We start from the raw sequence: 26,869 nt of genomic DNA, 5'->3' as shown, positions 1-26,869 counted from the left end.
TCTCTATGACTGTCCTTCTCTGTATAGTCGATGTTGGAGCTCCGTATCTCTATGACTGTCCTTCTCTGTATAGTTGATGGAGGAGCTCGGGTCTCTGACTGTCCTTCTCTGTATAGTTGATGGAGGAGCTCGGTCTCTATGACTGTCCTTCTCTGTATAGTCGATGTTGGAGCTCCGTATCTCTATGACTGTCCTTCTCTGTATAGTTGATGGAGGAGCTCGGGTCTCTGACTGTCCTTCTCTGTATAGTTGGTGGAAGAGCTCGGTCTCTATGACTGTCCTTCTCTGTATAGTTGATGGAGGAGCTCGGGTCTCTATGACTGTCCTTCTCTGTATAGTTGGTGGAAGAGCTCGGTCTCTATGACTGTCCTTCTCTGTATAGTTGATGGAGGAGCTCTGTCTCTATGACTGTCCTTCTCTGTATAGTTGGTGGCGGAGCTTCGGGTCTGTGGCTGCTCCTCAGCTTGTTGTGGATGTGAAGCTCAGTTGTTAGGGAGGAAGTCATCAATTAGCGGGATCTGAGTCCTGGCAGAGCTCTCTGCATCTTCCCCTCCCCCGCCTGCTGACACAGACCCCATATCATGTCCCAGCTTTTGGTTGGTGAAATGATTTCTCCACCTCCTGTGAATAGGGAGGACAGAGAGTCGCCATGCTGGCGCTGGGGTTACTGGGGGATTTCCAGTGATCTCACTCCCACCAATAACAATGGGCTGATTATTCTGTTATTTCCCAGTAATGGGATAAAAGAACTTGGACATCAGCTATGTGATTGCATGCAGATGTAGCTGGGGAAATGCAGACTGGCATAACACATACTGAAATACTGAAACACATACTGAAACCGCTGCATGACCAGCTCTACCCTACCTACTGTATCCTCACCCATCCCTTGTAGATTGTGAGCCCTCGCGGGCAGGGTCCTCTCTCCTCCTGTACCAGTTGTGACTTGTATTGTTCAAGATTATTGTACTTGTTTATTATGTATACCCCTCCTCACATGTAAAGCGCCATGGAATAAATGGCGCTATAATAATAAATAATAATAATAATAATAATACTGAAATGAATGAGCCTCCTACAAGAAACCATAAGACACTATGGGATGTAGACCCACAAAGCTGTTCACTGCCGTACTTTGGAGGCGTCCGTGCACACATACTCCAAGGACCTCATCTATGGCCTTAGGCTATGTGCACATGTTGCGGATTTTTTTGCACCAGATCCGCAAAGGGTAGCTCAAGCAATGTTAATCAATGGGAATCCAGAATTGTTGTGCACATTCTGCAGAAATTTCCACACTGAGTCGTAGCGTTTTATTTTCCGCAGCATGTCAATTCTTTTTGCGGATCTGCAGCGTTTCTGCACCCGTTGACTTACACCCATTGACTTACAGTCATTACATACGCAGCTAAACCGCAGGTGTTAAAAGGTCTTCGGATTTGTGTGCCGAAAACGCTGCGGAAAGGAAAGAGTATGTGGGTGGAGACTGTGTGAGCGGAGAATATGTGCGTGTCTGGCTGCGTGTGTGTGCGGGTGTCTGTGTGTGTGTAGCCAGGCATCGTCTGATGGGACTACTACTCCCATCCCAAACATTCATACTCACCAAATACCTAATCCCCGACGCCCGCGTCTCCTGCAACAAAAATAAAATAATAAACAAACATATACTCCCTGTCCGCCGCAGACCATTTAATAACGAGTGCCCCACGACGATCTCACGTGTAGAACAGTTACATCGGGAGATGTGACCGCTCTACCCGGCCTCCTGTGATACAGGTGACAGGAGGTAATCGCTCCTGCAGTGTATCACTGCGCCTCCATGAGAGTTCACCAGAGTTCATGCTGCCACTTGCGAAAATTCTCACGCAGCGGTGCCATAAGTGACAGCACGAACTCCGGTGAACTCCCAGTGAAACACTGCAGGAGCGATTACCTCCTGTCACCTGCATCACAGGAGGCCGGGTAGAGCGGTCACATCTCCTGATGTAACTCTTCTACACGTGAGAACGTCGTGGGACACTCGGTAAATGGTCTGCTTCAGACAGGGAGTATCATATGTGGGTTTATTATTTTTGTTGCAGGAGATCAAGTGATTCGGGGATTAGGCGATGCAGTAAGTATGGTAAATTAAGATTCAATAAAGGAGTCTGTGTGATTATTTCATATAAAGGATTTAATCACATACAGTTAAGTCCATATATATTTGGACAGAGACGACATTTTTCTAATTTTGGTTATAGACATTACCACAATGAATTGTAAACCAAACAATCCAGATGCAGTTGAAGTTCAGACTTTCAGCTTTCATTTGAGGGAATCCACATTAAAATTGGATGAAGGGTTTAGGAGTTTCAGCTCCTTAACATGTGCCACCCTGTTTTTAAAGGGACCAAAAGTAATTGGACAGATTCAATAATTTTAAATAAAATGTTCATTTCTAGTACTTGGTTGAAAACCCTTTGTTGGCAATGACTGCCTGAAGTCTTGAACTCATGGCCATCACCAGACGCTGTGTTTCCTCCTTTTTGATGCTCGGCCAGGCCTTCACTGCGGTGGTTTTCAGTTGCTGGTTGTTTGTGGCTTTTCTGTCTGAAGTTTAGTCTTTACCAAGTGAAATGCTGCTCAGTTGGGTTGAGATCAGGTGACTGACTTGGCCATTCAAGAATATTCCACTTCTTTGCTTTAATAAACTCCTGGGTTGCTTTGGCTTTATGTTTTGGGTCATTGTCCATCTGTAGTATGAAACGACGACCAATCAGTTTGGCTGCATTTGGCTGGATCTGAGCACACAGTATGGCGGCTCTGAAGACCTCAGAATTCATTCTTCTGTCCTGTGTCACATCATCAATAAACACTAGTGACCCAGTGCCACTGGCAGCCATGCATGCCCGCGCCATCACACTGCCTCCGCCGGGTGTTACAGATGATGTGGTATGCTTTGGATCATGAGCTGTACCACGCCTTCGCCATACTTTTCTCTTTCCATCATTCCGGTAGAGGTTGATCTTGGCTTCATCTGTCCAAAGAATGTTCTTCCAGAACTGTGCGGCTTTTTTAGATGTTTTTTATTCTTGATGCTTATGAGTGGCTGCACCGTGCAGTGAACCCTCTGTAGTTACTTTCATGCAGTCTTCTCTTTATGGTAGATTTGGATATTGATCCGCCGACCTCCTGGAGAGTGTTGGTCACTTGGTCGGCTGTTGTGAAGGGGTTTCTCTTCACCATGGAGATTATTCTGCGATCATCCACCACTGTTGTCTTCCGTGGGCGCCCAGGTCTTTTTGCATTGATGAGTTCACCAGTGCTTTCTTTCTTCCTCAGGATGGACCAAACTGTAGATTTTGCCACTCCTAATATTGTAGCAATTTCTCAGATGGGTTTTTTCTGTTTTCGCAGCTTAAAAGGAACCTGTCACCCCCAAAATCGCGGGTGAGGTAAGCCCACCGGCATCAGGGGCTTATCTACAACATTCTGGAATGCTGTAGATAAGCCCCCGATGTATCCTAAAAGATGAGAAAAAGACATTAGATTATACTCACCCAGGGGCGTTCCCGCTGTTGGTCCGCTCCGGTGCCTCCCATCTTCATCAGATGACGTCCTCTTCTGGTCTTCACGGCTCCAGCGCAGGCGTACTTTGTCTGTCCTGTTGAGGGCAAAGCAAAGTACTGCAGTGCGCAGGCGCCGGGAAAGGTCAGAGAGGCCTGGCACCTGCGCACTGCAGTACTTTGCTCTGCTCGCGCACACGCTCACGTTCTCCGCCCGCGCTCACGTTCTCCGCCCGCGCTCTCGTTCTCCGCCCGCGCTCTCGTTCTCCGCCCGCGCTCTCGTTCTCCGCCCGCGCTCTCGTTCTCCGCCCGCGCTCTCGTTCTCCGCCCGCGCTCTCGTTCTCCGCCCGCGCTCTCGTTCTCCGCCCGCGCTCTCGTTCTCCGCCCGCGCTCTCGTTCTCCGCCCGCGCTCTCGTTCTCCGCCCGCGCTCTCGTTCTCCGCCCGCGCTCTCGTTCTCCGCCCGCGCTCTCGTTCTCCGCCCGCGCTCTCGTTCTCCGCCCGCGCTCTCGTTCTCCGCCCGCGCTCTCGTTCTCCGCCCGCGCTCTCGTTCTCCGCCCGCGCTCTCGTTCTCCGCCCGCGCTCTCGTTCTCCGCCCGCGCTCTCGTTCTCCGCCCGCGCTCTCGTTCTCCGCCCGCGCTCACATTCTCCGCCCACACACTCTTCTACCTTCCTTTCTGCTGCATTTTTGGCACGCAAGTCCACAGCAAATCCACAGACCTTTTTACACCTGCGGTTTTGCTGCGGATTTGACTGACTCCGTGTAAGTCAATGGGTGCAGAAACGCTGCAGATCCAGAAAAATAATTGACGCGAATCAGTGCGTAATCTTCCACAGAATGTGCACAACAATAATGGATTCCCATTGATTAACATTGCCTGAGCTACCCCTTGCGGATTTGGTGCAAATCTGCGCTGAAAAAACGCTGCGGATCCGCAACAAATTCTGCAATGTGTGCACATATCTTAATGGTGGCCGCCTGCTGGTGTGAGCAAAGCACACTGCAAGTCTGTCCTGATCGTCTGTTCCATTGTTTCTATGATGGTAAGCTAAGACAATGGTCTGGACTGTTACACCTAGCACCAGCTCTTTATGGGTTATAGCAGGTGAGCTGCTATCCACGGGATAGGGCACAACTTCCTGATTGCCCGGGGTCGGAGTGTTGGGGCTCCTCAGAGCCTGCCTCAGATAGAGCAGAGGTGCTGGATAGAGCAGAGGTTTCTGCTTTGTTTTCTCCATCAGTCCCATAGACAATGAATGAAGCAGAGTTGAGCATTTTTGTGGGAGAGGGGGCTCTGCTGGGCTTTCCAGTAATCCGGACCCCAGTGGACAGAGGATGACTTATAATTCTGGTAGTAGAAAAAAGTCAGCCAAACCTGGTGATTTATTTGGGGGCTGCCATGTATGTACTGCATGTTATGGTGGGACGCCCTCCTGATGACAGGTGGTGGGGAACAGAAGAACTGGCCATGTGAGACTTTAATATAAGAAGGAGCTGAAGATTGGGGAAGCCGTCCTGTGAGCGGTGTATGTGTGTGACGCCATCCCTCCGTGTGAGCGGGCAGAGCGCCAGCGACCTGCACTGTAATCCCCTGCGCCCTGTCATTACCAGCACATGATCACAGCAGGTTGGACTATGATCACTGACAGGCGATTTATCTTCTCTTTTACTTTTATGTCTTCTCATAATTGTGTGTAATTACTTTATAACAGAAGCCAGCTCTCGGGAAAAGTCTGCCGCTCTTAAAGGGAAAGTAGCCGCTCTTAAAGGGAAAGTATCCTTGCAGCCATTGGTGTGTGGTAAATGGGTGTATATAATGAGACAGTCCTGTGTACATATACCGTAAATGATGTCGGCGTTGTGCGCGGGTCCTGGCAGAGCGGTCATCTTATGGGTATGTGCACATGATGCAGATTTAGTGCAGAACTGCACTGTGATCACAGTACAATGTAAATCAATGTGAAAAAAAAAAAGCTGTGCAGATGGTGCAGAAAAATCTGCGCAGAAACGCTGCAGATTTCAAAGAAGTGCATGTCACTTCTTTTGTGCAGTTCTGCAGCGTTTCTGCACCCCTCCATAATAGAAATCTGCAGGTGCGTTTTTAGTGCGTTTTTGATGCGTTTTTTGTGCAGATTTATGCTCAAAAAACGCATCAAAAACGCATGAAAAACGCACCTGCAGATTCTGCCAGGAGATGCAGATTTAGTGCAGAACTGCAGCAGATTTTTCTGCACCAAATCTGCATCGTGTGCACACAGCCTATGTGTAAGGCGATGTTCACATGTCCAGTAATCATCCGCCAGTGCGGATCCAGCAGCAATATCTTGGCAGACACAACTTTCTAGTTTGTTTTTAAAAACTAATCTCCGCTGCTGGATCCATTTTTTTTTTTAGCATTGACGTCTATGGATCCATTGTAAGGCATGATTACCAATATGTGATTGCGGCTCACCTGTGCCGAGGCAATGAGCACAAAACCTACTTTTCTCTTTATGTGGCCATTGGCTTTGGCGGGTGGGCCACGTGCCGCCCGTACTATGTGCCATTAGGCTATTGCTTTTTCTTACCATTTTTGTATATGTTTCTTTGCCCTTTTTCCACCATTTGTGTTCTTAATCCTTTCCTGCACCCTGATACAGAGCAACGTCCTGCACCTCCGATCACAAATGTGCCGTGCCGAGTGCTCCCCGGCGCCGTGCCGAGTGCTCCCCAGTGCCGATCCGAGTGCTCCCCGGCGCCGATCCGAGTGCTCCCCGGCGCCGATCCGAGTGCTCCCCGCCGCCGAGCCGAGTGCTCCCCGGCACCGAGCCGAGTGCTCCCCGGCGCCGAGCCGAGTGCTCCCCGCTGCCGAGCCGAGTGCTCCCCGGTGCCAGGGTTTTGAATTGTAATGGGTCATGTCAGGTTCTGGTTGGACACTCACCGTCTTCACTGGAGGTGGGCTGTGTGATTTCTGTGCCATGGGCAGACACTACTTTTTAAAAGTCTTCCCTGACAACAGTCAGATCACAAAGTGTCCTCCAGCTGTGATCTCCACATGACTTTTCCCTGCGGCGCCACCTCAGGGGAAAGTATGTATTACATGGGACCCATCCTCATCATTTGGGATTTCTGTATAATGCAGGACGAGCTCTTACGAGAGGGTGACCCTCCTTATAACCAAGAGATGAGGATCCTGCTATGTGCGCAAAACATTTTTTGATACATTTTTGCAGCAGAAACTCTTCTAAGGCTACTTTCACACTAGCGTTAACTGCAATCCGTCACAATGCGTCGTTTTGCAGAAAAAACGCATCCTACAAAAGTGCTTGCAGGATGCGTTTATTCCCCATAGACTTGTATTGACGACGCATTGCGACGAATTGCCACACGTCGCATCCGTCGTGCGACGGATGCGTCGTGCTTTGGCGGACCGTCGGGAGCAAAAAACGCTACATGTAACGCTCTTTTTACATGTAACCGCTTTTACCGACCGCGCATGCGCGGCCGGAACTCCTCTCCCACCTCCCCGCATCTCACAATGGGGCAGCGGATGCGATGAAAATCTGCATCCACTGCACCCGTTGTGCGGCGCTTACAATGCTAGCGTCGGTAACCTCGGCCCGACGCATTGCGACGGGCCAAGCCCGACGCTAGTGTGAAAGAAGCTTTAATCCTCCACAAAAAGTTGAAGTTTCCATTCAGTTTATGCTCCAAAAACCCTCCGGGGCCGATTGCTCACAGCTTTTATACCAGAAAAGTAGCTCTGAGAAGTCACAGTTAATGGATTTAGCGCCTTGTGCTCCATGGAGGCCGGTGTAGTGTGCGCTGTGTGCACAGAGCCCAAGAGGTCACAGGTCCCCAGGGGCCGTTACGATAATGGGGTCCAATTCCTAAACTGGAAACCCCCTTTACTTGGGCAGAGGCGCTGATACTGCTGTGTACAGGGCTTAGGGTGTGTGCACACATTGCGGATTCTCTGCGGATCCGCAGCGTTTTTTGCGGTGCAGAAACGCTGCAGATCCGCAATTGATTTACAGTACAATGTAAATCAATGAGAAAAAAAAATGCTGTGCACACTTTGCAGAAAATCCGCTGCGGAAACGCTGCGGTTTAAAAGAAGTAGCTTGTCACTTCTTTTTTGTGAATCTGCAGCGTTTTTGTACCCATTCCATTATAGAAAACCGTAGGGGTAAAAAACGCAGCAAATCCGCAAGAAAAAAAAACGCCGCGGAACCGCACAAAAAACGCAACAAATCCGCAGGTGCGTTTTCTGCCAGGAGAGGCAGAATCCGCACCAGAAATTCCTAAGGCTAATCCGCAACGTGTGCACATAGCCTATATGCAGTCACACGGGGGCTCCGCGTCCATGAGGGCGAATGTGAAGCATAGTGAGAAGATGATGAAGTAACTGCACATGGCGAGGAGCGGCCTCAGGACGGGGGGAGCGACAGGAAGCTGCTGGCACCCAGGGGACGGCTAACACGGTGCGCATGGCGCCACATTATATATGGGGGGGACGTCTGGGGTTATTACTATCACCAATGCTGAGATACTGAAGGCTGATTGTACAGGCTCACTATTCATCCACATATAGTGGCCTCGCACACACGCTTTGAATTATGAGGATTTTTCCTTTTTTTTTTCAATATACATTTTTCTTCTGTTGATCACAAATGTAAAACTTCTGCCTGCGGAGAATCTTTCCTCATCCAGAAGCTGAAAGGGCTTTTCTCAAGTTGTGTCTTGAGCAGCTCGGAGCTTTGCAGTGTCCTCTCCCAGGAGCGGCCGCCCCGCCAGAGGCCACCGTGTGAGTGACGGGTCCGCCAGAGGCCACCGTGTGAGTGACGGGTCCGCCAGAGGCCACCGTGTGAGTGACAGGTCTGCCAGAGGCCACCGTGTGAGTGACAGGTCCGCCAGAGGCCACCGTGTGAGTGACAGGTCCGCCAGAGGCCACCGTGTGAGTGACAGGTCTGCCAGAGGCCACCGTGTGAGTGACAGGTCCGCCAGAGGCCACCGTGTGAGTGACAGGTCCGCCAGAGGCCACCGTGTGAGTAACAGGTCCGCCAGAGGCCACCGTGTGAGTGACAGGTCCGCCAGAGGCCACCGTGTGAGTGACATTACCGCCAGAGGCCACCGTGTGAGTGACAGGTCCGCCAGAGGCCACCGTGTGAGTGACAGGTCCGCCAGAGGCCACCGTGTGAGTGACAGGTCCGCCAGAGGCCACCGTGTGAGTGACAGGTCCGCCAGAGGCCACCGTGTGAGTGACATTACCGCCAGAGGCCACCGTGTGAGTGACATTACCGCCAGAGGCCACCGTGTGAGTGACATTACCGCCAGAGGCCACCGTGTGAGTGACATTACCGCCAGAGGCCACCGTGTGAGTGACATTACCGCCAGAGGCCACCGTGTGAGTGACATTACCGCCAGAGGCCACCGTGTGAGTGACATTACCGCCAGAGGCCACCGTGTGAGTGACATTACCGCCAGAGGCCACCGTGTGAGTGACATTACCGCCAGAGGCCACCGTGTGAGTGACAGGTCCGCCAGAGGCCACCGTGTGAGTGACAGGTCCGCCAGAGGCCACCGTGTGAGTGACAGGTCCGCCAGAGGCCACCGTGTGAGTGACATTACCGCCAGAGGCCACCGTGTGAGTGACATTACCGCCAGAGGCCACCGTGTGAGTGACATTACCGCCAGAGGCCACCGTGTGAGTGACATTACCGCCAGAGGCCACCGTGTGAGTGACATTACCGCCAGAGGCCACCGTGTGAGTGACATTACCGCCAGAGGCCACCGTGTGAGTGACATTACCGCCAGAGGCCACCGTGTGAGTGACATTACCGCCAGAGGCCACCGTGTGAGTGACATTACCGCCAGAGGCCACCGTGTGAGTGACAGGTCCGCCAGAGGCCACCGTGTGAGTGACAGGTCCGCCAGAGGCCACCGTGTGAGTGACAGGTCCGCCAGAGGCCACCGTGTGAGTGACAGGTCCGCCAGAGGCCACCGTGTGAGTGACATTACCGCCAGAGGCCACCGTGTGAGTGACATTACCGCCAGAGGCCACCGTGTGAGTGACATTACCGCCAGAGGCCACCGTGTGAGTGACAGGTCCGCCAGAGGCCACCGTGTGAGTGACAGGTCTGCCGAGTATCTGTGTTATTGGAAGGTCTTTGGTCCCCGCAAGGTTCTGCGATCACACATCAAGCTCTCAGGGGCTTATCCTGAGTCTCCACTGCTATTACTGAGCGTGCGCGGCAACGAGCATGGAGAGGGTGATGAGCCCAGAAAGCCCCTGATACCCGGGTGTGTGCTGCTTGGCAGGAGGAGCAGCAGCTAGGTGACTGGCACCGGGGGCATATGCCCCTCTGCCCCCTGGCCCAGCCTGCCCTGATACCCGGGTGTGTGCTGCTTGGCAGGAGGAGCAGCAGCTAGGGGACTGGCCCCGGAGGCATATGCCCTCCTGGCCCAGCCTGCCCTGATACCCAGGTGTGTCCTGCTTGGCAGGAGCAGCAGCAGCTAGGGGACGGACCCTGGGGGCATCTGCCCCTCTGGCCCAGCCTGCCCTGATACCCAGGTGTGTCCTGCTTGGCAGGAGCAGCAGCAGCTAGGGGACGGACCCCGGGGGCATCTGCCCCTCTGGCCCAGCCTGCCCTGATACACAGGTGTGTCCTGCTTGGCAGGAGGAGCAGCTGCTAGGGGACTGGCACAGGGGGCATATGCCCCTCTGCCCCCCTGGCCCAGCATGCCCTGATACCCAGGTGTGTCCTGCTTGGCAGGAGCAGCAGCAGCTAGGGGACGGACCCTGGGGGCATCTGCCCCTCTGGCCCAGCCTGCCCTGATACCCAGGTGTGTCCTGCTTGGCAGGAGCAGCAGCAGCTAGGGGACGGACCCCGGGGGCATCTGCCCCTCTGGCCCAGCCTGCCCTGATACACAGGTGTGTCCTGCTTGGCAGGAGGAGCAGCTGCTAGGGGACTGGCCCCGGGGGCATATGCCCCTCTGCCCCCCTGGCCCAGCATGCCCTGATACCCAGGTGTGTCCTGCTTGGCAGGAGGAGCAGCTGCCGCCTCTGCCTTTCCTCCTGCCTGCGTCATTGTTGTGCCAGAGGTGAGCACCACTTCATCTGCTGTCACCATGTGTTGCAATGTATCAGTGCTGGGAAGGTGTTCCAGGAGGATTGTGCAGACAGGGTGCTATTGTAGCAAACCCTCACCTGTGGGCAGTACTAGGCCTCTTGGCACAGTGTGAATTTATGAAGCACAGATCCATAACATGGCATCCATTGCCCGCTGTTTTCCTTGGTGACCCAGGCACTGGTACATGGCAGGCGGGGGTATTTCTTGGTGATCCAGGCACTGGTACATGGCAGGTGAGGGTATTTCTTGGTGATCCAGGCACTCGTACATGGCAGGTCGGGGGTATTTCTTGGTGACCCAGGCATTGGTACACGGCAGGTCGGGGGTATTTCTTGGTGACCCAGGCACTGGTACATGGCAGGTGGGGGGTATTTCTTGGTGACCCAGGCACTGGTACACGGCAGGCGGGGGTATTTCTTGGTGACCCAGGCACTGGTACACGGCAGGTGGGGGTATTTCTTGGTGATCCAGGCACTGGTACATGGCAGGTGGGGGTATTTCTTGGTGACCCAGGCACTGGTACATGGCAGGTCGGGGGTATTTCTTGGTGATCCAGGCACTGGTACATGGCAGGTGGGGGGTATTTCTTGGTGATCCAGGCACTGGTACATGGCCGGTCGGGGGTATTTCTTGGTGATCCAGGCACTGGTACACGGCAGGCGGGGGTATTTCTTGGTGATCCAGGCACTGGTACACGGCCGGTCGGGGGTATTTCTTGGTGATCCAGGCACTGGTACATGGCAGGTGGGGGTATTTCTTGGTGACCCAGGCACTGGTACATGGCAGGTCGGGGGTATTTCTTGGTGATCCAGGCACTGGTACATGGCAGGTGGGGGGTATTTCTTGGTGATCCAGGCACTGGTACATGGCAGGTCGGGGGGTATTTCTTGGTGATCCAGGCACTGGTACATGGCAGGTCGGGGGTATTTCTTGGTGATCCAGGCACTGGTACATGGCAGGTGGGGGGTATTTCTTGGTGATCCAGGCACTGGTACATGGCCGGTCGGGGGTATTTCTTGGTGATCCAGGCACTGGTACATGGCAGGTGGGGGGTATTTCTTGGTGACCCAGGCACTGGTACACGGCAGGCGGGGGTATTTCTTGGTGACCCAGGCACTGGTACATGGCAGGTGGGGGTATTTCTTGGTGACCCAGGCACTGGTACATGGCAGGTGGGGGGTATTTCTTGGTGACCCAGGCACTGGTACATGGCAGGTGGGGGTATTTCTTGGTGACCCAGGCACTGGTACATGGCAGGTGGGGGTATTTCTTGGTGACCCAAGCACTGGTACATGGCAGGTGAGGGTATTTCTTGGTGACCCAGGCACTGGTACATGGCAGGTCGGGGGTATTTCTTGGTGATCCAGGCACTGGTACATGGCAGGTGGGGGGTATTTCTTGGTGACCCAGGCATTGGTACACGGCAGGTGGGGGTATTTCTTGGTGACCCAGGCACTGGTACATGGCAGGTGGGAGGTATTTCTTGGTGACCCAGGCACTGGTACATGGCCGGTCGGGGGTATTTCTTGGTGACCCAGGCACTGGTACATGGCCGGTCGGGGGTATTTCTTGGTGACCCAGGCACTGGTACATGGCCGGTCGGGGGTATTTCTTGGTGATCCAGGCACTGGTACATGGCAGGTGGGGGTATTTCTTGGTGATCCAGGCACTGGTACATGGCCGGTCGGGGGTATTTCTTGGTGATCCAGGCACTGGTACATGGCAGGTGGAGGTATTTCTTGGTGACCCAGGCACTGGTACATGGCAGGTGGGGGTATTTCTTGGTGATCCAGGCACTGGTACATGGCAGGTGGGGGGTATTTCTTGGTGACCCAGGCATTGGTACACGGCAGGTGGGGGTATTTCTTGGTGACCCAGGCACTGGTACATGGCAGGTGGGGGGTATTTCTTGGTGACCCAGGCACTGGTACATGGCCGGTCGGGGGTATTTCTTGGTGATCCAGGCACTGGTACATGGCAGGTGAGGGTATTTCTTGGTGACCCAGGCACTGGTACATGGCAGGTCGGGGGTATTTCTTGGTGATCCAGGCACTGGTACATGGCAGGTGGGGGGTATTTCTTGGTGACCCAGGCATTGGTACACGGCAGGTGGGGGTATTTCTTGGTGACCCAGGCACTGGTACATGGCAGGTGGGGGGTATTTCTTGGTGACCCAGGCACTGGTACATGGCCGGTCGGGGGTATTTCTTGGTGATCCAGGCACTGGTACATGGCAGGTGGAGGTATTTCTTGGTGACCCAGGCACTGGTACATGGCAGGTGGGGGTATTTCTTGGTGATCCAGGCACTGGTACATGGCAGGTGGGGGTATTTCTTGGTGATCCAGGCACTGGTACATGGCAGGTCGGGGGTATTTCTTGGTGATCCAGGCACTGGTACATGGCCGGTCGAGGGTATTTCTTGGTGACCCAGGCACTGGTACATGGCAGGTGGGGGTATTTCTTGGTGACCCAGGCACTGGTACATGGCAGGTCGGGGGTATTTCTTGGTGATCCAGGCACTGGTACATGGCCGGTCGGGGGTATTTCTTGGTGACCCAGGCATTGGTACATGGCCGGTCGGGGGTATTTCTTGGTGACCCAGGCACTGGTACATGGCAGGTGGGGGTATTTCTTGGTGACCCAGGCACTGGTACATGGCCGGTCGGGGGTATTTCTTGGTGACCCAGGCACTGGTACATGGCAGGTGGGGGGTATTTCTTGGTGATCCAGGCACTGGTACATGGCAGGTGGGGGTATTTCTTGGTGATCCAGGCACTGGTACATGGCAGGTGGGGGTATTTCTTGGTGACCCAGGCACTGGTACATGGCAGGTGGGGGTATTTCTTGGTGATCCAGGCACTGGTACATGGCAGGTGGGGGTATTTCTTGGTGATCCAGGCACTGGTACATGGCAGGTGGGGGTATTTCTTGGTGATCCAGGCACTGGTACATGGCAGGTCGGGGGTATTTCTTGGTGACCCAGGCACTGGTACATGGCAGGTCGGGGGTATTTCTTGGTGACCCAGGCACTGGTACATGGCAGGTCGGGGGTATTTCTTGGTGATCCAGGCACTGGTACATGGCAGGTCGGGGGTATTTCTTGGTGACCCAGGCACTGGTACATGGCAGGTGGGGGTATTTCTTGGTGACCCAGGCACTGGTACATGGCAGGTGGGGGTATTTCTTGGTGACCCAGGCACTGGTACATGGCAGGTCGGGGGTATTTCTTGGTGACCCAGGCACTGGTACATGGCCGGTCGAGGGTATTTCTTGGTGATCCAGGCACTGGTACATGGCAGGTGGGGGTATTTCTTGGTGACCCAGGCACTGGTACATGGCAGGTCGGGGGTATTTCTTGGTGATCCAGGCACTGGTACATGGCAGGTGGGGGTATTTCTTGGTGACCCAGGCACTGGTACATGGCCGGTCGGGGGTATTTCTTGGTGATCCAGGCACTGGTACATGGCAGGTCGGGGGTATTTCTTGGTGATCCAGGCACTGGTACATGGCCGGTCGGGGGTATTTCTTGGTGATCCAGGCACTGGTACATGGCAGGTCGGGGGTATTTCTTGGTGACCCAGGCACTGGTACATGGCAGGTGGGGGGTATTTCTTGGTGACCCAGGCACTGGTACATGGCAGGTGGGGGTATTTCTTGGTGACCCAGGCACTGGTACATGGCCGGTCGGGGGTATTTCTTGGTGACCCAGGCACTGGTACATGGCAGGTGGGGGTATTTCTTGGTGACCCAGGCACTGGTACATGGCCGGTCGGGGGTATTTCTTGGTGACCCAGGCACTGGTACATGGCAGGTCGGGGGTATTTCTTGGTGATCCAGGCACTGGTACATGGCCGGTCGGGGGTATTTCTTGGTGATCCAGGCACTGGTACATGGCAGGTCGGGGGTATTTCTTGGTGATCCAGGCACTGGTACATGGCAGGTCGGGGGTATTTCTTGGTGATCCAGGCACTGGTACATGGCAGGTCGGGGGTATTTCTTGGTGATCCAGGCACTGGTACATGGCAGGTGGAGGTATTTCTTGGTGACCCAGGCACTGGTACATGGCAGGTGGGGGTATTTCTTGGTGATCCAGGCACTGGTACATGGCAGGTCGGGGGTATTTCTTGGTGATCCAGGCATTGGTACATGGCAGGTCGGGGGTATTTCTTGGTGATCCAGGCACTGGTACATGGCAGGTGGGGGTATTTCTTGGTGACCCAGGCACTGGTACATGGCAGGTGGGGGTATTTCTTGGTGATCCAGGCACTGGTACATGGCAGGTCGGGGGTATTTCTTGGTGACCCAGGCACTGGTACATGGCAGGTCGGGGGTATTTCTTGGTGATCCAGGCACTGGTACATGGCAGGTGGGGGGTATTTCTTGGTGATCCAGGCACTGGTACATGGCGGGTGGGGGTATTTCTTGGTGATCCAGGCACTGGTACATGGCGGGTGGGGGTATTTCTTGGTGACCCAGGCACTGGTACATGGCAGGTCGGGGGTATTTCTTGGTGATCCAGGCACTGGTACATGGCGGGTGGGGGTATTTCTTGGTGACCCAGGCACTGGTACATGGCAGGTGGGGGTATTTCTTGGTGACCCAGGCACTGGTACATGGCAGGTCGGGGGTATTTCTTGGTGATCCAGGCACTGGTACATGGCAGGTGGGGGTATTTCTTGGTGACCCAGGCACTGGTACATGGCAGGTCGGGGGTATTTCTTGGTGATCCAGGCACTGGTACATGGCAGGTGGGGGTATTTCTTGGTGATCCAGGCACTGGTACATGGCAGGTCGGGGGTATTTCTTGGTGACCCAGGCACTGGTACATGGCAGGTCGGGGGTATTTCTTGGTGATCCAGGCACTGGTACATGGCAGGTCGGGGGTATTTCTTGGTGACCCAGGCACTGGTACATGGCAGGTCGGGGTATTTCTTGGTGACCCAGGCACTGGTACATGGCAGGTCGGGGGTATTTCTTGGTGATCCAGGCACTGGTACATGGCAGGTGGGGGTATTTCTTGGTGATCCAGGCACTGGTACATGGCAGGTGGGGGGTATTTCTTGGTGATCCAGGCACTGGTACATGGCAGGTGGGGGGTATTTCTTGGTGATCCAGGCACTGGTACATGGCAGGTCGGGGGTATTTCTTGGTGACCCAGGCACTGGTACATGGCAGGTCGGGGGTATTTCTTGGTGATCCAGGCACTGGTACATGGCAGGTGGGGGTATTTCTTGGTGACCCAGGCACTGGTACATGGCAGGTGGGGGTATTTCTTGGTGATCCAGGCACTGGTACATGGCAGGTCGGGGGTATTTCTTGGTGATCCAGGCACTGGTACATGGCAGGTGGGGGTATTTCTTGGTGATCCACCGCCCCTGTGTGATCCTCACCACTCAGTAATGACACAGACATTGCAGCTGATGATCCTCTTGGGCTTCAGTCTTCGCATTGTGGCATCATGGTGAATGTCGGAGGGCCTTGGGCTTTGATCTGTTGGCTAATGACGGCCTCCATTATGATATTTCCCGTCACTTCTGACGATCCCTGTATGATTTCATGCTGAGGACGTTCTCCGTACTCCGCACTGGTTACATTATAGACGAGCAGAGATTTACCCACAGGATATTTCTCACGATGATGAATCCCTCGAGGAATTATCCACCGAGGTCTGTCCTAACATGAGCGATGGTTGTTTACCTGCACGCCCTTCTGTAGCATCCCCATAGTGAGAGGACGGCTTCTCCCCCGCTGGAGGCTTTTCACTGGGGAGACTTTACTCTGTAATGTTCATTTGTACCAACCTATGTCGCCTCCAGTCACCGCCCAGCAGGGGGCATGAAAATAATGATTGGTGCTGTCTACAGTATCGAAAGTGAGGGGGAAAGAAAGATCGCACAGACCCTCCATTATTGGTAAATGAGAGCCAATCAACGTCCCATAAAACTATACAGGTGTTATCAGTCATTATACAGGTGGAGGAGGAGGTGAGCTGTGATATTATTTATTGTGAATGATGGATCCTGTGTTATCTACTGTATATATGTCACAGCTCACCTCCTCCTCCTGCACAATGACTGATAACACCTCTATATACAGTAGATAACACAGGATCCACCATTCACAATAGGTGATGTCACAGCTCACCTCCTCCTGTACAATGACTAATAACGCCTCTATATACAGTAGATAACACAGGATCCACCATTCACAATAGGTGATGTCACAGCTCACCTCCTCCTCCTGTACAATGACTGATAACACCTCTATATACAGTAGATAACACAGGATCCACCATTCACAATAGGTGATGTCACAGCTCACCTCCTCCTCCTCCTGTACAATGACTAATAACGCCTCTATATACAGTAGATAACACAGAATCCACCATTCACAATAGGTGATGTCACAGCTCACCTCCTCCTGTACAATGACTAATAACGCCTCTATATACAGTAGATAACACAGGATCCACCATTCACAATAGGTGATGTCACAGCTCACCTCCTCCTCCTGTACAATGACTGATAACACCTCTATATACAGTAGATAACACAGGATCCACCATTCACAATAGGTGATGTCACAGCTCACCTCCTCCTCCTGTACAATGACTGATAACACCTCTATATACAGTAGATAACACAGGATCCACCATTCACAATAGGTGATGTCACAGCTCACCTCCTCCTGTACAATGACTGATAACACCTCTATATACAGTAGATAACACAGGATCCGCCATTCACAATAGGTGATGTCACAGCTCACCTCCTCCTGTACAATGACTAATAACGCCTCTATATACAGTAGATAACACAGGATCCACCATTCACAATAGGTGATGTCACAGCTCACCTCCTCCTCCTGTACAATGACTGATAACACCTCTATATACAGTAGATAACACAGGATCCACCATTCACAATAGGTGATGTCACAGCTCACCTCCTCCTGTACAATGACTAATAACGCCTCTATATACAGTAGATAACACAGGATCCACCATTCACAATAGGTGATGTCACAGCTCACCTTCTCCTCCTGTACAATGACTGATAACACCTCTATATACTGTAGATAACACAGGATCCACCATTCACAATAGGTGATATCACAGCTCACCTCCCCCTCCTGTACAATGACTAATAACACCTCTATATACAGTAGATAGCACAGGATCCACCATTCACAATAGGTGATGTCACAGCTCACCTCCTCCTGTGCAATGACTGATAACACCTCTATATACAGTAGATAACACAGGATCCACCATTCACAATAGGTGATGTCACAGCTCACCTCCTCCTGTGCAATGACTGATAACACCTCTATATACAGTAGATAACACAGGATCCACCATTCACAATAGGTGATGTCACAGCTCACCTCCTCCTCCTCCTGTACAATGACTGATAACACCTCTATATACAGTAGATAACACAGGATCCACCATTCACAATAGGTGATGTCACAGCTCACCTCCTCCTCCTCCTGTACAATGACTGATAACACCTATATGTTTCTTATTCATCTGATTGATGTATGATGAGTGCGGTGTGACCCCAGAGATCCCCTCGGAGGATAAGAATGAAGGGTCCGGAGCCCCCGCTTTTCTCCATGTGCCTGCCTAGAGATCTGCTCTTTGTAGCGGGACCTTTCTTTCTCTTCTGCCTCTTTGTAGCCGTTTCCTTCCTGCGGTTCCTTTATGATTATTTCTGGCTTTTTCCTGGCAGTGCCCGGCAGCGCCATTCTCGCTCCTCGTCCTTTCTGCAGGGTGACAATCTGGTTTTGTGCTGGACAACAATCATCGGTTTGTGCCGTTCACGTCTCTGCGGTCACAGTCCACGTTACCAGGGAATAGTCTGGATTCTTTGCAGTCCTCTGATCACAGCTGACACCAATGTGTTATTACCGGGGGTGAAGCTCGTTGTTCCTAATCTTTCTTTCTGATTTCTGGAGCAGGGTTGGGTCCGTCCCTGAATGATGTCTTCTCTGCTCCAACATCGCTCAATAATTAGGTAGATTTGTAGCTTTGTAATAACGGGGGTCCGATCCGAGGGCTGTATCGGCGTAAGCTCAGTCCTTGCAGGCGACCTTGCACTAAGAGGATTTTAGCTAAAAAATCCAGCCTTCATGTTCATATGCAAATAAGACGCTGTGAGCACTATGGGTGGGGCATGCCTTCTGAAGGACCCTTCCTACAACAGATTGGCCTGCTGACTTAGTGCTGTCAATCAATGCATTGGGGGCGGAGCTAGCTGCAGAAGCTGGGAAGGGCGCTTGTATCACACAGCCCCGCCCATGGTGCTCCAAGTGCATTATTTGCATATGAACAGGAAGGTTTTCACACAGATTTTTAGACTGAGGGTCCTTTTTGCACAAGGTCCCTACATGGAGTGAGGTTGTGGGGTGGCGGACCCTTGATTCTTGCTCTGATTTCTTCTTGTGGTGGTCTCTCGTATAACACGCTTTTTTTTCGCTCTTTAGCTGCAGTCGTCTGAGGAAAATACAAGAAATCCTCACAAAATCCAGCAAATCCTCTCCGGACGGCATCCTGTGTATACTGGGTAAGGGGCTGACATGGGCGCCATGCCCGCTGTTACGCCGACTGCTCCATACCGGGCACTACTGACATGGACATGACCCGCCGCAGATTCATCTCAAAGAAAGGCCGAGAAACTGAGATCAGGAACAGAGCCGACATTTATAGGACATTTCATCACTTTCCCAATTTATTGTAAAACGCTTTATAGCACATCCTCCACAGTACTACTGCACCCAATGTGTTGTAGATTTTATACCGACTCCACCAAAATGGACACCGACCCCACAGCCATCGTCCAATCTGAAGATTTTCTGGGGTTGGAAGGGGGCATGATTAGTAAGATACCCGGGTTAGCTGTGTGTAGTGAGCTGGTGCTGGCTGTGATGAGTGGGGTGCAGCGGCTGGTGGTGTGGGGTACAGCGGCTGGTGGTGTGGGGTACAGCGGCTGGTGGTGTGGGGTACAGCGGCTGGTGGTGTGGGGTACAGCGGCTGGTGGTGTGGGGTACAGCGGCTGGTGGTGTGGGGTACAGCGGCTGGTGGTGTGGGGTACAGCGGCTGGTGGTGTGGGGTACAGCGGCTGGTGGTGTGGGGTACAGCGGCTGGTGGTGTGGGGTACAGCGGCTGGTGGTGTGGGGTACAGCGGCTGGTGGTGTGGGTACAGCGGCTGGTGGTGTGGGTACAGCGGCTGGTGGTGTGGGTACAGCGGGTGGTGGTGTGGGGTACAGCGGCTAGTGGTGTGGGGTACAGCGGCTGGTGGTGTGGGGTACAGCAGCTGGTGGTGTGGGGTACAGCGGCTAGTGGTGTGGGGTACAGCGGCTAGTGGTGTGGGGTACAGCGGCTGGTGGTGTGGGGTACAGCGGCTGGTGGTGTGGGGTACAGCGGCTGGTGGTGTGGGGTACAGCGGCTGGTGGTGTGGGGTACAGCGGCTGGTGGTGTGGGTACAGCGGCTGGTGGTGTGGGTACAGCGGGTGGCTGATGGTGTGAGGTACAGCGGCTGGCTGATGGTGTGAGGTACAGCAGCTGGTGGTGTTGGGTACAGTGGCTGGTGTGGAGTACAGGGGTCGGTGGTGTGGGGCACAGTGGCTGGTGTGGAGTACAGGGGTCGGTAGTGTGGGGCACAGTGGCTGTGATTAGGGTGGCGCAGGGGTCGGTAGTGTGGGGCACAGTGGCTGTGATTAGGGTGGCGCAGGGGTCGGTGGTGTGGGGCACAGTGGCTGTGATTAGGGTGGCGCAGGGGTCGGTGGTGTGGGGCACAGTGGCTGTGATTAGGGTGGCGCAGGAGTCGGTGGTGTGGGGCACAGTGGCTGTGATTAGGGTGGCGCAAGGGTCGGTGGTGTGGGGCACAGTGGCTGTGATTAGGGTGGCGCAGGGGTCGGTGGTGTGGGGCACAGTGGCTGTGATTAGGGTGGCGCAGGGGTCGGTGGTGTGGGGCACAGTGGCTGTGATTAGGGTGGCGCAGGGGTCGGTGGTGTGGGGCACAGTGGCTGTGATTAGGGTGGCGCAGGGGTCGGTGGTGTGGGGCACAGTGGCTGTGATTAGGGTGGCGCAGGGGTCGGTGGTGTGGGGCACAGTGGCTGTGATTAGGGTGGCGCAGGGGTCGGTGGTGTGGGGCACAGTGGCTGTGATTAGGGTGGCGCAGGGGTCGGTGGTGTGGGGCACAGTGGCTGTGATTAGGGTGGCGCAGGGGTCGGTGGTGTGGGGCACAGTGGCTGTGATTAGGGTGGCGCAGGGGTCGGTGGTGTGGGGCACAGTGGCTGTGATTAGGGTGGCGCAGGGGTCGGTGGTGTGGGGCACAGTGGCTGTGATTAGGGTGGCGCAGGGGTCGGTGGTGTGGGGCACAGTGGCTGTGATTAGGGTGGCGCAGAGGTCGGTGGTGTGGGGCACAGTGGCTGTGATTAGGGTGGCGCAGGGGTCGGTGGTGTGGGGCACAGTGGTTGTGATTAGGGTGGCGCAGAGGTCGGTGGTGTGGGGCACAGTGGCTGTGATTAGGGTGGCGCAGGGGTCGGTGGTGTGGGGCACAGGGGCCGGTGGTGTGGGATTAACCCTGGTCTCTGCAGTCTCCTTTATGATGTATGTCTTTGCTTCCAGGCATTGACAGCCGCTACAATGATGGCTGCAGGGATCTGGCCAATTATCTCCTCTTTAATCTGTACAGCCAGAGAAGTGTGGAGTTTGAGAAGAGTGGATTTCCAGAGGAAGTTCTAGATGGTAGGTTGTCAGTACAACACCTCGGCTGTCTCGTTGTCCACCTCCTCGGCTGTCTCGTTGTCCTCCTCCTCCTCCTCGACTGTTTCGTCGTCCTCCTCGGCTGTCTCGTCGTCCTCCTCGGCTGTCTCGTCGTCCTTCTCGGCTGTCTCGTCGTCCTCCTCGACTGTTTCGTCGTCCTCCTCGGCTGTCTCGTTGTCCTCCTCGGCTGTCTCGTCGTCCTTCTCGGCTGTCTCGTCGTCCTTCTCGGCTGTCTCGTCGTCCTTCTCGGCTGTCTCGTCGTCCTTCTCGGCTGTCTCGTTGTCTTTCTCGGCTGTCTTGTCGTCCTTCTCGGCCGTCTCGTGCTGATCCCCCTCCTCTGCCTTCTCGTGCTGATCTCCCTCCTCTGCCTTCTCGTGCTGATCCCCCTCCTCTGCCTTCTCGTGCTGATCCCCCTCCTCTGCCTTCTCGTGCTGATCCCCCTCCTCTGCCTTCTCGTGCTGATCCCCCTCCTCTGCCTTCTCGTGCTGATCCCCCTCCTCTGCCTTCTCGTGCTGATCCCCCTCCTCTGCCTTCTCGTTCTGATCCCCCTCCTCTGCCTTCTCGTGCTGATCCCCCTCCTCTGCCTTCTCGTGCTGATCCCCCTCCTCTGCCTTCTCGTGCTGATCCTCCTCCTCGGCCTTCTCGTGCTGATCCCCCTCCTCGGCCTTCTCGTCCTGGTCCGCCTCCTCGACCCTCTCGTCCTGGTCCTCCTCGGCCGTCTCGTCCTGCCCCTCCTCCTCCTCGGCCGTCTCGTCCTGCCCCTCCTCCTCCTCGGCCGTCTCTTCCTGCCCCTCCTCCTCCTCGGCCGTCTCGTCTTGCTCCTCCTCCTCGGCCGTCTCGTCATCCTACACCTCCTCGGCCGTCTCGTCCTGCTGCTCCTCCTCAGCCGTCTCTTCCTGCCCCTCCTCCTCGGCCGTCTTGTCCTGCTCCTCCTCGACCGTCTCGTCCTTCTCCTCCTCCTCCTCGGCCGTCTCGTCCTGCTGCTCCTCCTCCTCGGCCATCTCGTCTTGCTCCTCCTCGGCCGTCTCGTCCTTCTACTCCTCCTCGGCCGTCTCGTCCTGCTGCTCCTCCTCCTTGGCCGTCTCTTCCTGCCCCTCCTCCTCCTCGGCCATTTCGTCCTCCTCCTCCTCGGCCGTTTCGTCCTTCTCCTGGGCTTGTATTCACCATGTCTTTTCTTGCAGATGTGATCATCCTGATCCGCTCGGACAGCGTCCACCTGTACTGTAACCCTGTGAACTACTCCTACCTGTTGCCGTACGTCAGCTGCTGGAGGAACCTGCACGTCCACTGTATGAACCAAAATGAGGCACGTTGTCTCGCCCGTAATCGCCTGTCACTCGTGTGCTGCCTGCTCGTCCGTGGAGCTGACGCTCGATTACGTGAAGGAGACGTCTAAGTCCGTTTCTTCTTTCTCATCCATAGTACGAAGATGAAGAAGCCGCAGAAGAGTTTAAAATTGCAAGTTTTGTGAACATGGTGCGAGACTGCCGCCGTATCGGGATCCCTTACAGCTCCCAAGGTCAGCAGTGTTGGACCCGTCATGGTTCAGGGGCTCAGCGGCCCCCACCAGATCCCGGTGACTTACTATTGGGACAGGTGTATACTGTGTTCTGGCCATGTGCCCGGATCCCGTGTCCCCGCCGGTCTCCGGTAGTGGAGGAGTGAATGCCTCCGTCCCTGGTGATCTGATGGGTCATAGAGAGCCCATTGCCCGCTTGTCTCAGGTACATCCATAGCCTGACCCTTGTGTCCCCCTCAGGTCACCTCCAGTCATTCGATATGTTCATAGTGGAGAAGTGGCCGATCGTGCAGGCGTTTGCTCTGGAGGGCATCGGAGGAGGGGGCTTCTTTACAATGAAATATGAGGTATGTGATATAACTACTGTCCCCAGCCTCCTGCAGCTTTGGGGTAAGACATTATGTATTGAGGTTTGCTGTCCAGCAGCCTCGAGTAACATTGCCTCTGACACCTGCTGAGAAGACGCTGTCAACAGGCAAAACTGCTGTGTGTGTGATCATATCACGTATGTCACGTCCTGCAATCACGGTGTGTCTTACAGCTGATGGACGTGAGCGAGAGTCTGTGGAGAGTGTACAGCATCATGGACCCCATCTCTCTAGAGGAGCTGGTAATGGAGGTACGACTATCAAGATAGAGGTTATGCTGGTCACTGCATACATACAGTGGCTTGTGAAAGTATTCACCTCCTTGGCTTTTCACTCAATTTGTGTGTAAATATTTTTGTAATCCGATTTGTGTGTGATACATCATCTTGAGAAAAAGGCATACATTAAATTAATGGGATCAAATAACTGTGGCATGTGCATATGTATTCACCCCTTTTGCGATCAAGCCCCTAAAAATTTCTGGTGTAAAATTACCTTCATAAGTCACATGTTTAGTGACAGGACGTCCCCCTGTGGGCAATCTAAGTGTCACATGTCTGTCAGTATGTGCACTTTACCTTTTCTGTAAGACCACAGAGGCTGCAACACAATTAAGCAAGATTCACCACTAATCAAACACCATGAAGACCAAGGAGATCTCCAAACAACCCCATGAAGACCAAGGAGATCTCCAAACAACCCCATGAAGACCAAGGAGATCTCCAAACAACCCCATGAAGATCAAGGAGATCTCCAAACAACACCATGAAGACCAAGTAGATCTCCAAACACCATGAAGACCAAGGAGATCTCCAAACAACCCCATGAAGACCAAGGAGATCTTCACACAACACCACGAAGACCAAGTAGATCTTCACACAACACCACGAAGACCAAGGAGATCTTCAAACATCACCACGAAGACCAAGGAGATCTCCAAAACAACACCACGAAGACCAAGAAGAAGATCTTCAAACAACACCACGAAAGCCAAGGAGATCTCCGAACAACACCACGAAGACCAAGAAGAAGATCTTCAAACAACACCATGAAGAAGAACGTGATCTCTAAACAACACCACGAAGACCAAGTAGATTTCCGAACAACACCATGAAGACCAAGGAGATCTCCAAACAAGTCAGGGACAAAGTTGTTCAGATGTACAAGTCGTTGTTGGATTATAAAAAAATATCCCAATCTCATGATCCGCCATCATCATCGAATGTAAAGAACATGGTGTCACAACAAACCTGCCAAGAGAGGGTGCCCACCAAAACATTAATTAGGGCATTAATTAGAAAAGGCAACACTGAGGCCAAAGGTAACCCTGAAAGAGCTGCAGAGTTCACAAGCAGACACTGGAATATCTGTCTACAACCCCTGGCAAAAATTATGGAATCACCAGCCTTGGAGGATGTTCATTCAGTTTTTAAATTTTGTAGAAAAAAAGCAGATCTCAGACATGGCACAAAACTAAAGATCTTTCAAATGGCAACTTTCTGGCTTTAAGAAACACTAAAAGTAATGAAGAACAAAAAATGTGGTAGTCAGTAATGGTTACTTTTTTTAACCAAGCATAGGGTAAAAATTATGGAATCACTCAATTCTGAGGAAAAAATTATGGAATCACCCTGTAAATTTTCATTCCCAAAACTAACACCTGCATCAAATTAGATCTGCTAGTTAGTCTGCATCTAGAAAGGAGTGATCACACCCTGGAGAGCTGTTGCACCAAGTGGACTGACCTGAATCATGTCTCCAACACGAGAGATGTCAATGGAAACAAAGGAGAGGATTATCAAACTTTTAAAAGAGGGTAAATCATCACGCAATGTTGCAAAAGATGTTGATTGTACATTCAGCTGTGTCTAAAATCTGGACCAAATACAAACAACATGGGAAGATTGTTAAAGGCAAACATACTGGTAGACCAAGGAAGACATCAAAGAGTCAAGACCGGAAACTTCAAGCAATATGTCTCCAAAACAGGAAATGCACAACAAAACAAATGAGGAACGAATGGGAGGAAACTGGAGTCAATGTCTGTGACCGAACTGTAAGAAACCGCCTAAAGGAAATAGGATTTGTTTTTTTGCTTGTTTTTTTTTCATGATTCCATAATTTTTTCCTCAGAATTGACTGACTCCATAATTTTTCCCCAATGCTTGGTTACAAAAAGTAACCATTACTGACTACCACATTTTTTGTTCTTGATTTCTCTTAGTGTTTCTTAAAGCCAGAAAGTTGCCATTTTAAATGACTGTGGTTTTGTGCCTTGTCTGTGATCTGCTTTTTTTCCTACAAAATTAAACAACTGAATGAACATCCTCCAAGGCCGGTGATTCCATAATTTTTGCCAGAGGTTGTATACGAGCTCAATAAGCCGTACATTCCATAGAGGGGGCTTTTATGGAAGAGTGGGCAGAAAAATGCCTTTACTTACACACATGAAGACATGTGGGAGACTCCACAAATGTACGGAGGAAGGTGCTGTGGTCAGATGAGACAAAAATTTTACTTTTTAGTCACCAAGATAAATGTTATGTCTGATGCCAAAGCGACACAGCTCATCATCCCAATAACACCATCCCCACAGTGAAACATGGTGGTGGCGGCATTATACTGTGGAGATGTTTTTCGGCAGCAGGGACAGAGAAAATGTCGAATCAAGGGGAAGATGGATGATGAAAAATACAGGGATATTCTTGAGCAAAACCTGTTTGTCAGTGATTTGAGACTGACGGAGCTTCACCTTCCATACTGCTAAAGCGACACTCGAGTGGTGTAAGGGCAAATGTGTAAATGTTTTGCAGTGACCTAGTCAAAGCCCAGACCGTAATCCAATGGAGAATCTGTGGTCAGACGGGAAGATTGCTGTAAACCAGAGGAAACATCTAACTAGAAGGATCTGGAGCAGTTTTGCCTTGAGGAATGTGCAAAAATTCCAGTGGCGACATGTGGCAAGCTCATAGAGACTTATCCAAAGGGACTGGCAGCTGTAATCGCCACAAAAGGAGGCTCCACAAAGTACTGACTTTAGGGGGGGTGAATAGTTATGTACTCTGAAGTTTTCAGTTATTTGCTTCACAATCAAAAGAAACCAAATGTTCACAGTTGCCGGCATGTTCTTTACATGCAATGATACAAACCCTAAAAAAAAAAAAAAAAAAAAAAAAAAAAAGATTCTAGGTTGTTAGGTAGCAATTCACGAATAATGCCAGGGGGTGAATATTTTCACTAGCCACTGTATATTACACTACTTATTTTGTGCTGATCCTGAGTTACATCCTGTATTATACCCCAGAGCTGCACTCACTATTCTGCTGATGCAGTCACCGTGTACATACATTACATTACTGATCCTGAGTTACATCCTGTATTATACCCCAGAGCTGCGCTCACTATTCTGCTGGTGCAGTCACTGTGTACATACATTACATTACTGATCCTGAGTTACATCCTGTATTATACCCCAGAGCTGCGCTCACTATTCTGCTGGTGCAGTCACTGTGTACATACATTACATTACTGATCCTGAGTTACATCCTGTATTA

At 52.5% G+C, this 26,869-nt stretch overlaps 1 protein-coding gene across 1 annotated transcript in view; it reads left to right on the top strand.

The window, feature by feature from the left end:
- DNAAF9 (dynein axonemal assembly factor 9) overlaps positions 1-26,869 on the top strand; it is a 128,883-nt gene that overhangs the window by 27,686 nt on the left and 74,328 nt on the right. Inside the window, exons 2-7 of the mRNA XM_069745132.1 lie at positions 19,145-19,224; positions 21,291-21,410; positions 22,610-22,734; positions 22,851-22,947; positions 23,188-23,294; positions 23,489-23,566. Of these exons, the coding sequence (XP_069601233.1) occupies positions 19,145-19,224; positions 21,291-21,410; positions 22,610-22,734; positions 22,851-22,947; positions 23,188-23,294; positions 23,489-23,566 (607 nt within the window). The remainder of the gene's footprint in view (positions 1-19,144; positions 19,225-21,290; positions 21,411-22,609; positions 22,735-22,850; positions 22,948-23,187; positions 23,295-23,488; positions 23,567-26,869) is intronic.

The sequence above is a fragment of the Ranitomeya imitator genome, chromosome 1 (genome assembly GCF_032444005.1).
Source record: "Ranitomeya imitator isolate aRanImi1 chromosome 1, aRanImi1.pri, whole genome shotgun sequence".
NCBI lineage: Eukaryota > Metazoa > Chordata > Amphibia > Anura > Dendrobatidae > Ranitomeya > Ranitomeya imitator.
This window is presented reverse-complemented; position numbering and strand designations above follow the sequence as displayed.